Source organism: Podarcis melisellensis (genome assembly GCF_964234715.1).
Source record: "Podarcis melisellensis genome assembly, chromosome: 14".
Classification (NCBI taxonomy): Eukaryota; Metazoa; Chordata; class Lepidosauria; order Squamata; family Lacertidae; genus Podarcis; species Podarcis melisellensis.
Genome location: NC_138546.1, coordinates 47,334,609 through 47,348,010, shown reverse-complemented (window position 1 = coordinate 47,348,010; position 13,402 = coordinate 47,334,609). Strand labels below are relative to the sequence as shown.

The following is a 13,402-nucleotide window of genomic DNA, read 5'->3' as shown; positions in this document are numbered from 1 at the left end:
ACTTGAACTTGGTGGCAGATGAACGTGGACCTTTTAGCTAGGGAGTTGATGCAGAATGATAAGCACCCAAAAGGAAGATATTCTGCGAGCCCAGGCAGAGCAAGCCTGTTTTCTCCTGTTCCAGAGGGTAGGACCAACGGATTCAAATTACAAGAAAGGGGGCTCTGACTAAACATTAGGAACACTGGTGCCACCTCCAGGGGACCCTGGGGGCCTGGGCACTCACAAAACTTTTGCTGTGGGTGCCCTGCCTCTGCCCCCCCTCGCATGCTGCCCCTGCACTTTGCTGCCTTAACCTCTGGCGCTCTGGCACCACGGCAGCAACTGGGCTTCTGCTGTGGCCATGGACATGCTTCTGGGGTGTGTCTGTGCTGCAGGCCCCAGCTCAGTTGCCGATGTGGCATTGGAACATGCACATGCAGGGCACCTCAAGGTTCATGGCACCCACACTGTGGGGTCCAAGCAGCACTGCTGAAGGAAGAACTTAATGACAGTAAGCATTGCTCAACAGCGGGACAGGCTACCTGGGAAGATGCTGGACTCTCCTTCTTTGGAAGTTTCTGAACAGAAGTTGAATGGCCATCTCTCACAGATGCCTTAGCTGTAAATCCTGCATTGCAGAAGGTGGACTAATGACCCTTGGATCCCTCTCAACCCCATAATTCTATGATTCTGTGATCCATTCATTTAGTACACAGCAAATGAATTGGTGCTTCCAAAGTTCCCAGGCTGAATGTTCTCCAGCAATGCTTTGGTAGCTTTAAAAAATATATAGTCCCACCCATCAAAGCTGTCTCAACCTCTTCCCCCTTGGATTTTATTTTCTTTTTGTGTGGCTTGCCTGGCCCAAGTGCTTTTGAGAGTAACCAGGCTCCTCTCTTTCAGACGGAGATTATTTCACCTTTACAAGACATGAGCCCATCGGTGTGTGTGGACAGATCATCCCTGTGAGTATCTGTGCTCGCACCTCATATTTATTTTCACTGGAATGAGCTCCCTTGAAAAGGCCCATAAGCCCCAGGCTTCAGCAAGGCGTGTTTTTCATTATGGGAGACCGGGCAATGGGGGGAGGGGGGAGGCAGGCGGAACTGAGCGCACATTGTTGACATATCTTTAACAGCCGCCCTACCAGTGCTTATTTGCACATCCTAATAGAGTTTTTGAGCTGCATTATTAGGGAGGTGAGGCCTCCAGTCACAGAATTCCCAGGACTGGAGAGAGCAAAGCAAAACACGGCATTAGCATCAGGCGGCTGTCAGCCAATTGAGATGTTTGCACAATGGGGAGGAAGTGGAGCCCCGCCCCCTTTCAATCCAGCAGGATCTTTTTATCTCTCCTGTTCCAAACTGCAGCATAACTGGGATCCTTTTCAGGTTCTTTATCTTTTTCCTTCTTGCCCTAAGCAGGGCAGAAAACTCCACAATAGAATATACTTCCCTAGAACTGGTCCCTTCCATTGGGCAAAAGGGGCTATTGAGGTGTGCCCCCCACCAGAGAGGACCCCTGGTGTCCCCCTTCCAGCAGGAGGTGGCTATAACATCTTCTCCCCCATCTGGATTAGCCTTCCACTGCTAGAGCCGGCTCAGTCCAGCCATTTTGCTAGGCAGGGGTAGGGCAAGCGTGTCTTTCCAACCAGACCTCCACCGCCTAGTCTGTCAGATTTATTGTTGGTCTGGAAGGGCAGGCGCAAAGGTGCATATGTCCCTAACACAGAGTAGCTTCCATTGTGTGACAGAAAGAACAGCTTCCCCCCTGGGCAGTTTTGTATCTGATGCCCCGGTTGATGTGCCTGCTCCTGATGTAGCTGGTCTCCCGTGGAAAATTGGATTCAAAGCTTCAGACTCAGAGCAGGAAAAGAGGAAACGCAAAGGCCACAGACTTCCATCACATCTATTGCATGATTGGGGTGGTGGGGAAATAATAATAGTAATAGTAATAATAGTAATAGTAATAATTTATTTATACCCCTCCCATCTGGCTGGGTTTCTTCAGCCACTCTGGGCGGCTTCCAACAGAACACTAAAATACAATAACCTATTAAATATTAAAAGCTTCCCTAAACAGGGCTGCCTTCAGATGTCTTCTAAAAGTTTGGTAGTTATTTTTCTCTTTGACATCTGGTGGGAGGGCGTTCCACAGGGCGGGTGCCACTACCGAGAAGGGCCTCTGCCTGGTTCCCTGTAACTGGAAAGTGCATAATCCAGTATAGCTTCATGTTGCAGAGAGCATCTCTGCTATATCCACCAGCTTCAGGGCCCCAGAGAGTTCAAAGGGCTGGCTGAAGAGATGGTGCTACTCAGGCCAAGGTCTGCATCCCTACAAGAAGTCCATCATGTCCCCCATTAAAGGGGTACAACAGTGTACCAGCTCCCCTTTAGTAACTGCGTCTCTTGCTTTGGAATGGCTTCTCACTGTTAAAACCAGAGAGTCCCTGTAGAAGCATTCAAACTGTAATCTGCTGCTACAAAACCCCGCAGACTTAATGAGCATTTTAAAACAAACGTTTGCAAGTTGCTCGGAAACTGCCAAGGTCAACCCAGAGTCCTGAAGCCCAGTGCCAGCTCTGATTAAAATCAGCACAGCTAAGCCTTCTAATCTATGTTTGTACAGGACTGCACAGCAATAGGGGTCCTAGTGACACCCCCTACCATTGGTGTTTAAATAAGTTATCATTCAAATAGTTAGCCAAAATATCCCCAGTAGTAGTTCTGACGAATATCAGAGCCTCGTGTATTTTAGTGCCTGTTTGAAAAGAGCAGAAGAACCAACAGATGGAATTTGCTGTCACAAGAGTGATGATGGACCCCTTGCCACAGAGCCATGAGCCATGAGCGAGAAGGAGATCAGTGGCTGTTAGTCATGAGTGCTAAAGGGAGCCCCGGTTCACAGGCAGTGGGGTGGGCCTAGGGTTTATGGCCCTCATGCCTTGCACAGTTGGCCACTTTGGAAACACAGTACTAGGCTAGAGGAACGTGGTCTACACCTGCAAAGACTCACTTAGGAAGTTTGGCTTTGATTTTTGATTTTTCTGTGTACATTTAATTGTGGGATGTTGTATGTGGAGCACACAATAGTTACAGTAGATGTAAAGTATCCAAAGACATCAGTTGGGCAAGCCCAGTTTTAGGAAGATTGCTTTTCATTTTTTAAACAATGATTATGACAATGATGCTTTTGTATTCTGGTCAAACCAGAGGCATTCCAGGCTGCAGGAGTGGAACGACACATTAACACTGCATGAGTACAGCTCACCTACAGAGCACTTATAGTTTTTCTAAGCACAATCTAACAGACATGATACTAAAGGAAAAAAGGACCAGGGAGGGAAGAGGAAAGCAAACACTGGAGCAGGTTGATGTTGCTCTAATGTTCTCCACCTTGTTCTTTAAAATGGACTAAATAAGTAAATAAATATCACTGGTAGATTGATAAGCTAAAACCGCCTTTGGCAACCCTTTTGCCCTCCAGAGGACTCGAGCAGCTAGGATTTCTTGGGCCATGTGGCTGCCTTAGTAATAATGGCTGCATTCTTTCCTTCAGTGGAATTTCCCCCTGCTGATGTTTGCGTGGAAGATTGCACCTGCTCTCTGCTGCGGCAACACCATCGTCATCAAGCCGGCAGAGCAAACGCCGCTGACCGCGCTCCACATGGGAGCCCTCATCAAGGAGGTGAGCGGAGCAGCGGGGTCAGAGCCAGGCTTTTTTTGAGCCAGGCCTTGCCGGAACTCAGTTCTGGAACTCAGTTGTAAGAGAGCAAGGGAGGTGTTCATGGTGAATTCTGGCACCTCTTTTTCTAGATAAATAACACTGAGTCAGAGGGTGCATCCAGGGAGCTGCCCAGCTTGGCTTCTGTGTGGTCCATTCATCCTAAACAGCTTGCTCCTCCCCCTTCTCTCTCTTGTTGTTGCAACAGGCTGGGTTTCCACCCGGAGTGGTCAATATCGTGCCAGGATTTGGACCCACCACCGGCGCAGCAATTGCTTCTCACGTGGGGATAGATAAGATTGCCTTCACTGGATCCACCGAGGTAAGTGGGTGCTCTAGAGGCTTCACCCAACAAGGCATTCTGGTGCCTGCGGTGGAGATTCGCTTTCCCAGTTAAGGCCAGGGCAGAGCATCACCTCCAGGAAGTCCTCACTGAACTGCCTGGGAGATGTGCCACAGGCCTGCCCATTTCAGTGGGGCTTTGCAGAAGTCCTTACCCAGCAGCCTCTGGAGGTCTGGCACGCTCCACTTTTCCCAAAGGCCCTGAAGAAGAGTCCTTTGCCCAAGAGGGTCTTTACAGAGGTGGAGCTTCTCTTGGTTGCTGTGGTTTTTAATGGAACTCTTGTTTGGTTTGAAGAGACAGATAAATGTGGCTGCAGGCCATGTGCTTTCCTAGAGAGGATTTCAGGTGTTCCCTTTGTTTAGTGTTGCTGTGGTGTTTTGAACTTTAATACATCGGCCACCTCGAAAGAGTGCTCCTTGGAAAGGCAGCATACAAAAGTAAAATTAAAATAAAAAGAATGAAGATAAGCTTGTCCCTGGATTGTGCCCCTTCACTATAGACCCTGCAAAGGTTCCCTCAGATGGCTACTACCTGTTGACACCAATATTGGAGCATTCTGGAGAGTCTGGTAAAGACAGAGTCAGGTTCCATTGACAGATTTTGTAGCTGTATGTGGCCTACATTTCAGTTAAAGAGACTCTCATGCAGGATGCACTCCTGATTGTGGGACGAAAAATACAGATGGATTTGGTTTCAGAATTGTCTCTTGTAGCCAAAATAAATTTTTAGCGTCATTCCAGCGGGCTTTCATTTCTAATAGGCGTTTAAACTCAAAATGCTGTGGATTTTGTCCTAACTCAATACCTGCCTTTAAGAGCCTTACTAATAGGAAGTGAAAAGCGTTACAGAGATGAAAAAAAGCAATTCTCTAAGAACCTAAAGTGGGAACAGCTGGAACATTTTAATGTAACGCGAGTGTAAACTGTTCCATATTGTTTTTTATTTCCTGTTCTGTGGAATTCTTGTAACAGCAAGTCGATGTAGTAACACTTTCAAACCAGTCTTGTAAGATCAGCTGTTCTGCAGAGCATTGGGCTTCTCAGAACTAATGAAGGCTGCCTAGCTTTGTTAACATAAAGGTGGAAATGGTTTGTTTTCTCCTGCTTGTATCCGTTGAATATCTCTTGCACAACCTGAAGACTGGGTTTACTCCTGCTTTCAAAATTTATATGCCACCACCTCCAGGAACTGGGAGCAGAGAGTGATAGTTTAGGAAAGTTAAAAGATGTCTTATTAACAGGCAACAGAAAGGCTGGCGAAGTTTGCCAGATTCAGGCCCATAAACAAGCTTCCTGGTAAGGCTTGCCTCAAACTTCTGAAATCTTTTCTGGCTTGGCTTTCATCCACGCTGGGGAAGACATCTCAGCCCCCAAACGCCTGGTGGGGGCAAACAGCACTCTGCCACTGAAGACCTTAGTTTAGAACCACAGGGTTTGCAGCTTGGGCTACCAATTGCCAGTCACTAGTTCTTTTCATGAATGCACACAGATTTATTTGTTTCCAGTATTTGTGTACCACTGTTTAACAACAAGTCCTCAGAGCAGGATGATAGTTGGGGCTAGAGCTGGAGGTCAGGGTCACTGAGTGGGGGGCAGCAAGCCTGTCATCTTTTTTGACGTCTAAGCCAGGCATGTCCAATACCTAAGAGACTGCAATCTACTCCCACTATAAAAAACTGACAGTGGATTGGATTGACCAAAGTTGCTGAGCTTTTTTTCGGGGGGTGATCAGGATCATGCAAACGACCAGGATCAACCAAGGACGCCCCACGATAGATTGGTAGATTGCGATCAACCTGTTGGACAGAGACCCACGTGCTCTGATGGGATTCTTGTATATATAATTGTTTTTTAAAAAATCTACTTTTTTCTTTTTAAACCTCCTTACTGTTTCTCCAAGGAGACTGAACACAGCTAACAATCAGCAATAAAAACAGAGTAACACAAATGTATGCACTACTGACTTTTAAAAGATATAAAAAATACATTAAAATTGACAGGACAAGCAGCTAATCCAGCCTCTTTGACAAATTCAAGCAACACAAAAATAGCAAAAAGTACACAACTGAAGACCCTTTTGAAAAGTCAGGTCTTTGCCAACTGCCTGAAACTGTGAAGGAACTTGCTCTGCAAGCTGTTTCATAGAGGAGGTGCCACAACAAGGAAGGCCCCGTCCTTAGTGAACGCTAGCTTCACCACCTAAGATGGAGGGATTAGGAGCAGGGGCCCATCTGAGTACTGGAGTTTGCAGGGAGAAACATAAAGAAAAGTGGGGACTTGAGGCCCATGGAAGTCTTTAATCTGTGCAACCCAATTCTATACCTGTTACTTGGACGAAGTTTCTGGTAAACGCAGGCCAGCTCACTCCCAGACAAGTGCCTGAAGGATCTCAGACTTTGCTGATCAATCACATGCATTTAGGAAGAAGAGTTTGCAGCCCTGCTGCTTGTAAAACAACATGGCCATTGCCAGTTAACTTTTTTTGGTCATCCTCCAACTTCTGAATAATGACTGTTTGGTGGTGGTGGGAGATGGACCATATGTCAGATCTTTGTGGAGCCTTTGATGTGCTCTCCCCATCCCAGCACCCTGCCTCTTTTCCCATTCACGGCTCACCTCTCCCAGGTGGGGATGCAGTGGGGCGACGGTCCCCCCCAGCCTGCAGGCAGGCAACTTCTTACACGAACCCGCCCGTCATGGATCGCTTCTCTGCACAATCCCCCATCGCTTGTGTTTCATGCTGCCATGGCTCATTAGGGACAGCTCTGCAAAAACGCTGGGTTTCTGTAAGCACCAAGGCTGAGGCCCAAATGCTGCCCTTGGGAGAAAGGAAAGCAAAATGTGTGCTCCACACTCCATGCTTTTCCCCCCGCTGGGCCTCAGATCAGTCACAGAGCCCTCAGAAGTAGAAGAAACGGGTGTGAAGAAAGAGGGACGTTTTTCTCCTTCTCTCCATAGTGCAAGAACGAAATGGGATCATTCCATGAAGCTGAATGGTGGAAGATTCGGGACAGTCTAAAGGAGGGACTTCTCTGCACATCTCAGAGTTAAATGATGACATTCACTCTTGCAAGGTGTACAATGGCTACCAACTTGGACTTTTTCTAAAAGGGAATTGGACCAATCCATGGAGCATAACGCTCTCAGTGGCTACTAGCCCAAATGGCTAGTATGGCCTGCTGTGGCTGTAGAGACCGATGTGGGAGAGACATGTTTTTTTGCAGCTGGGGCAAATGAAGGCCTCCGGTTGTGCCTGTGCAGATGCACCACGGCATTTTTCTTTCTGTGCTCCTCCCAGAGGTCATTCCTCCTTTGGTCACTGCTGTGGATACACAATCAGAATGATTATCTCCAAGTGCTGCGGTTATCTGCATGGCACATGGCACGATCAATGTTGCCATCCTTCATGACATGTTTGCAGACATCTTTGTAAAGCAGAGTTGGCCTGCCAATGGGCCTGGTGCCTGAAGCCAGCTCCCCACAGAGCATGTCCTTGGAGATCTTTACTGCTTCATCAGCATCTCCAAAAATCTCTTTCCCCTACTTCCGAGCAAACACTTAGCTTTGGGGTGCTATCGCGTTGGCCTTGGGAAGTGAACAGCGAGTGGTATTCCTGGAGCTGCTTGAGTGTTTTCATCCCCTGTATGGCTTCACTTGCCTTCCTACCTCTCTGCCCCTTGTTAAATGAGCATCCAGTTATCAAGGATGAAGAGAAAGCAGAATACAGGCAATGTAATGTCAGTGAGCCCTCAGGCAACAAACCAAATGGAATCTCAGGTCTGGGAACAACTTTAGAAATGTCTGGGCGGGGCTCTATGCCAGTCCCAATAGCCAGATGCCTCAAAGTCCTCTGGGGAATATGTGGAGCAGCAGAGTCTTTTACCGGCATCTCAGCATCACATTGCTTTCAACTCTGGATCCTTCCTTCCTTCTCTTTGCTCCTTCAGCGTTGGTCCTGTTCTAGCCTAGATGGCTGTAGAAACAAATCGGAGACTTTAATGGAAGAGCATTGGTCTATCAATAGCTGTGGCTGATGGGAGTTGCAGTCCAAACATTTGGCAGTAAAGGCTGCTGTAAGTCACGGTAGCTAAGCAGAACTTCCATGTGCCAAGGCAGTGCTCCTCAGATTATACCTGACACCAGGAGCAAAACCAGTGGATGGGCCTCCTTCCCACGCCTTGTTTGTGCGTACATCAGGATTAGACTCTGCTGGATTAGACTAACCTTGATCTCCTCCACCTAGACAATTCTTATACACTGAAAGGGGCCTGGGGCAAAGCATGAATAGCCTGAGACAGCGGTCAGTCGCTGGATGATGTTTAGGGAAGCTCACAAGCCTTTTTCCTTGGGTGTGAAGTGGGCTGCAGATTTGCTTTGTGCTGCATTCCAGGTAAAATCAGCCATAGTGGTTACTTCTGTTCCAAGCTGACCACATTGTTGTCTCCAGATAGAGTCTCTCAGGCAGAAACTGAAGATAATGAAACATCTGATGTTTGTTCCAACATACTGAAGTCTGTATGAGTGAGAGGAAAGATGAAGATTTGGTTGATACAACAAACACACCCAAGCAAACAAGTTAGATCCCTAGTTTAATGAGAGAGGGAGATCAGTGGGGGAGAGGGAGAGAGGGAGCGCTTTGGGCTCAAAGATCTTTAGGTTGAACAACTTCAGTCAAAAGCCCAAGGAAGCATCTTGCCTGATTTGCTTGCAACTCGGGTGTTTTCTTTATGCTGTGAGTTTAACAAAGCATGAGCTCATCATTAGTCAACAAGATACCGGGCGAGGCCATCAAAGCAAACTACAGGAGAGTCCAGGATTGAGTCATGCCAAGCAAATGTTTGCAGCTAACAGCTGTATTACCACTGATCCTGTCTTGCTCAGCAGGTGACCCCCCCCCAAGTGAGATGCTGCAGGATCCAGACCCTGTTTTGTCAGCTCTCCCTTCTCATCCAAAAGGATTTTGCACTAAAGGCCTGCAAGGACCTTCCAGATCAACCCTGCGAGACATTTTGCTCATTTTTACTGAAATTCTTTGGTTTCTCTCAAAAGTTCTCAGAAGAACACTCAGATTCCAAAACTTGTGGAGGGGCAGGGCAAATTGGACTGGCCCTGTTGAAAGCAGAAGTGGCACAGAGCCCACAAATGTTCCCCACCTCTGTTCTGTGCTGAATAAATGCTACATTTCAGATTAAAATGGTCATTGGTATCACTGCTCATAGCTTAGAACAGCTTTCCCCCAGGTGCCCTTGGCATGTTGCTGGACTACAACTCCCAGCAGCCCCAGCAGCCAGCATGGCCAATGGTCAGGGGCAATGGGAGCTGTGATCCAACAAAATCCAGATGGCACCAAGGCTGGCTACCTCTGCATTAAGAGGAAACAGGCCAAATGGAGCCATAGGGCAAAGAGTCCACCAGGAATTCTACACAACAAGGTGGCCTGTCCTGTTTCGCCACCTGAAGTGAAGTGGGAGGGTACTGCTATGTGCGCGCACTGTGCGTCACCCCTCCTTGCCACCCCTTACTGGGATGATGCAGCTTCCAGGTTCTGGCAAGATCTCACCGGAAGCCAGAAGTCACTCCAGATGCTTCTCCTTGCTTCTCTGGTGGCAGCGATGGTGGGGTGCCCACAGAGGTGCCCCTTAGATTCTGCCCTCTGAGGCGGCTGCCTCAGTCTGCCTCATGGATAGGCCGGCCCTGCTGTACCAGCACCACTGGGATTTACGGAGGACTTTCCTGGTGAAGGCAAGAGGTGCCATTTGGACTTGTCACTCTGGGCACTGAAATGTTTTGGGTCACCAGCAACGTGGGAAGACGACACACAAATCGAAAATGGAGTGAATGTGACCCAGTCATAAAGCAATGCAAGGTCTTCTTCACACAGGCCTTCTGTGCCATTTGAAAGCCCTGGTAGCTTGGGGGGGTCCTGAAAGCTGATCCCTGAAACAGTGCTGGTTTTAGGGTGGTGCACCCCACATAGAACATGGAGCCAAGGGGACACAAAATTGAGAAGATCCATCACTGAGAAGATCCATTTGGGGATGCCAAATTTTGGCTTCACTCAGGGCTCCATGCTATCAAAGATGACCAACATCTGACCCTGCCCTGAAATGCAGCTATGAGATGGACTGAGCTGAGAGGACCTGCCAGACCCGTGCATCTCTGTGTGCTGCTGGCTTGGCTCATCTGGGCCAAGGAGGTTCTTCTAGGGTGTGCCAAGGACTGACAAGCACAGCTTACTCTTCTCCATGCCAATCTGTAGCCAGGTGCTAGGTTTGTGCAGCAAACCAGTGGCGTAGCGTGGGGGGTGCAGGGGAGGCCGGCCGCACCGGGCGCAACATCTGGGGGGGGCGCTCGCACTCGCAGCTCTCTGCCCCTACTAAAATCCACGGGTTAGGGGGCGCAAATTACTTGCCTTGCCCCGGGTGCTGACAACCCACGCTATGCCACTGCAGCAAACAACCCCACTTCTGCAGAATCGGTGTGTTTGTGTGTGTGTGTGTGTGTGTGTGTGTGTGTGTACTTTGCATGGGGAGTTTGGCTTTGACAGAGAAACCTGAGAATATTCTCATACCTGCAAGATCCTTGTTTGCAGTTTATGTTTGTTTTGATATTTAACCTTCCTTTCAGCCACAAAACAACCCCTTAAGCAACTCCAAAACAGACTGCTTAAAATAAAACACACACACCAGAAAGCAAATTAAAACAAATTAACATCCAGTGAAGAGCAGAACATGAATAATCACAGAGAACAAATCTGAGCTATTTGACCCTTTCAATGTACTTTAAATTAACTGGATTATTATTTAGTAAAAAGACAAAAGAAAAAAGCAAGACATTTTTTAAATTTTATTTTTGCATTTTCTATTTTACATATACAAGTGAAATAAAAACATAAACACAAAATCCCCTTTGACTTCCCTTCCTTACCCCCCCACCAAAAAAAGCAAGACATTTGCCCCTTGTGAGTGACCCAAGCAGAGCTTTAAAAAAATCACATTTTTATAGAGGACTGAAGGTTATATATCTATTTTAAGCCAAATTTGTCCAATATTTTAAGTCTAATTAATGCATTAAGGGGTTAATACTATAGAGTATGCTGTCCTGCTTGGCTTAACTAGGTCACTCCCCAACACCTTGAGAGAAAGGTAAACCTCGTCTACCATGACTGTCAACTTACAGATTTGAAAATAAGGGACCAGCAGCCAAAATAAGGGACCTGCAGCCTCACCTGTTCCAGGCATTCGTCTTCCTGTCCTCCTGCAGTCTGGTCAAACTCATGCTGGGTCACTTCGAGAACACTGTCCAACCAACTTTGTAACCAGAGGTTCAAATGAATAGAATCTGAATCACATGCACCACAAGGCCTATGCAGCCTCAACTTAAGATGGCTCCCTGACCTGGCTTTGCACTGCAAAGTTTGCAGCAGCACGTGCAACAAAATGGCGTCCAGCATTCAAAAAACCCCTCAGCTTGCATTAACTAGCCACACACAAGCCATGCAAGCTCCACCCCCAGTCATTCTTAGACTTCTTATTGGGTGAGCAGCACAGCCAAGCAACACAGTTGGAGCCTCCCTCCTCCCTGGCCGGCAGGGAGGGAGGGAGAGGAGCTGCTTCCTTTGAAATTTAAGGGACATCATTTAAGGGACATTTAAGGGACATCCATCAGTAAGGGACAGCAGCGGGACATGGCACTGGAATAAGGGACTGTCCCTTCAAATAAGGGACACTTGACAGCTATGCGTCTACCTGAGAAGCTCAGTGTGTAAAGAGGTCTGAGCTGGTTGCACCAAGCTCAGACCACGTGGCTCTAACAAGCCTGAGTTCCTAAACCAATAATTTAGGAACTTTCACCACTGTAGCTAACCCACATTTTACTAATTGATGTATGGAAAAGCACATGAATCTGACCTTTGGAGAGTTTGTAAGTAAACAATTTTTAACTTACCAAATGTGTGGTCTTTTCTATGCTAAGAGAAAAGAGAAGTTTTGGAATTCACAAGGGCATATTTTAAATGTCGAATAGCCTATATTTCCACGCTTCACTTTGCAGCATAATTTGTGATTTTAAAATCTCTAATGGGGTTCTTTTGCCAAAGAGTACTTGCCCCAAACTTGTATCCCAGCATCCAGGAAGTCTCTTTTTATATCTATTTTCCTCCTTTTTTGTAATAATTTTTATTACATTTTCTGTTTTACAATTTCAAATAAACATTTTACAAACTCTAAAATATCCAGTGGCTTCCCTTCCTCTCTTTCTATGGTTGATTTTACATATCATACATCCTTGCATATATTACTATAACCATTCAAATAAATTCTACACTTTTACATCCATCAAAAATTATTTACTCTGTTGAATTTATCTTAATGTTGTCAGTGTTTTCAGCTGTACAGTTATTTTCCAGATATTCAATAAGCGTTTTCCAATCTTCTTTAAATGTATGTTCTTCTTGCTCTCTTATTCTATATGTTAAATCTGCAAGTTGTGCATATGCTTTCGACTTAAGTTGCCAATCTTCTTTAGTTGTGACCTCGCTCACTTTCCATTTTGGGGCTAACAAAACATAGGCCACAGTTGTTGCATACGTAAATAACCTTTTCTGACATCTGGGAATTTCACTCTGGGTTATCCCCAGCAAAAAGAACTACGGTATGTTTTTGGGGGAGGGACGTAATTTTGAACATTTTTTTTCAATTCATTATAAATCATTTCCCAATACCCTTTTACCTTTTTACATGTCCACCACATGTGGAAGAACGTTCCCTCTACTTCTTTACACTTCCAACACTTATCTGATTCTGTCTTATAAATCTTAGCCAACCTACTCAGAGTTAAATACCATCTATGAATCATTTTCAAGTAGTTCTCTTTCAATGAATAGCATGCTGTAAATTTCAGGTCACTTTTCCAGAGTTTGTCCCAGAGGTTGAGATCTATATTGTGTCCTATATCATTTGCCCAGTGTGTTATTGAAGTTTTAACAAGCTTGTCTTTTGTTTCCCATTCTAATAGAAGATTATACATTTTAGACAAAGGTTTATCCTTATTTTGCAAGAGTTCCATTTCAAATTGTGAACTTTGGTCCAAAAATCCATTCTTTCTATCTAATTTAAACATATTGTGTAACTGGTGATATTGCAAGCAAGCAATAACTTGGTTCCTTAGGTTTTCCATTGATTTCAGTTTGGGTTCCCCAATGTAAATTCCAGCAGTTACAGGGAACAGTCTCCCATTGTCTACAGTTACAGTCGCCCATTGTACAGTGGTACCTCAGGTTTCAGACGCTTCAGGTTACAGACTCCGCTAACCCAGAAATAGTACCTTGGGTTAAGAACTTTGCTTCAGGATAAGA

General features: G+C 46.2%; 1 protein-coding gene across 1 annotated transcript in view; it reads left to right on the top strand.

Moving 5' to 3' along the window:
- Positions 1-13,402, top strand: part of ALDH1A2 (aldehyde dehydrogenase 1 family member A2) — a 71,070-nt gene that overhangs the window by 43,908 nt on the left and 13,760 nt on the right. Inside the window, exons 6-8 of the mRNA XM_081887720.1 lie at positions 886-947; positions 3,541-3,669; positions 3,914-4,027. Of these exons, the coding sequence (XP_081743846.1) occupies positions 886-947; positions 3,541-3,669; positions 3,914-4,027 (305 nt within the window). The remainder of the gene's footprint in view (positions 1-885; positions 948-3,540; positions 3,670-3,913; positions 4,028-13,402) is intronic.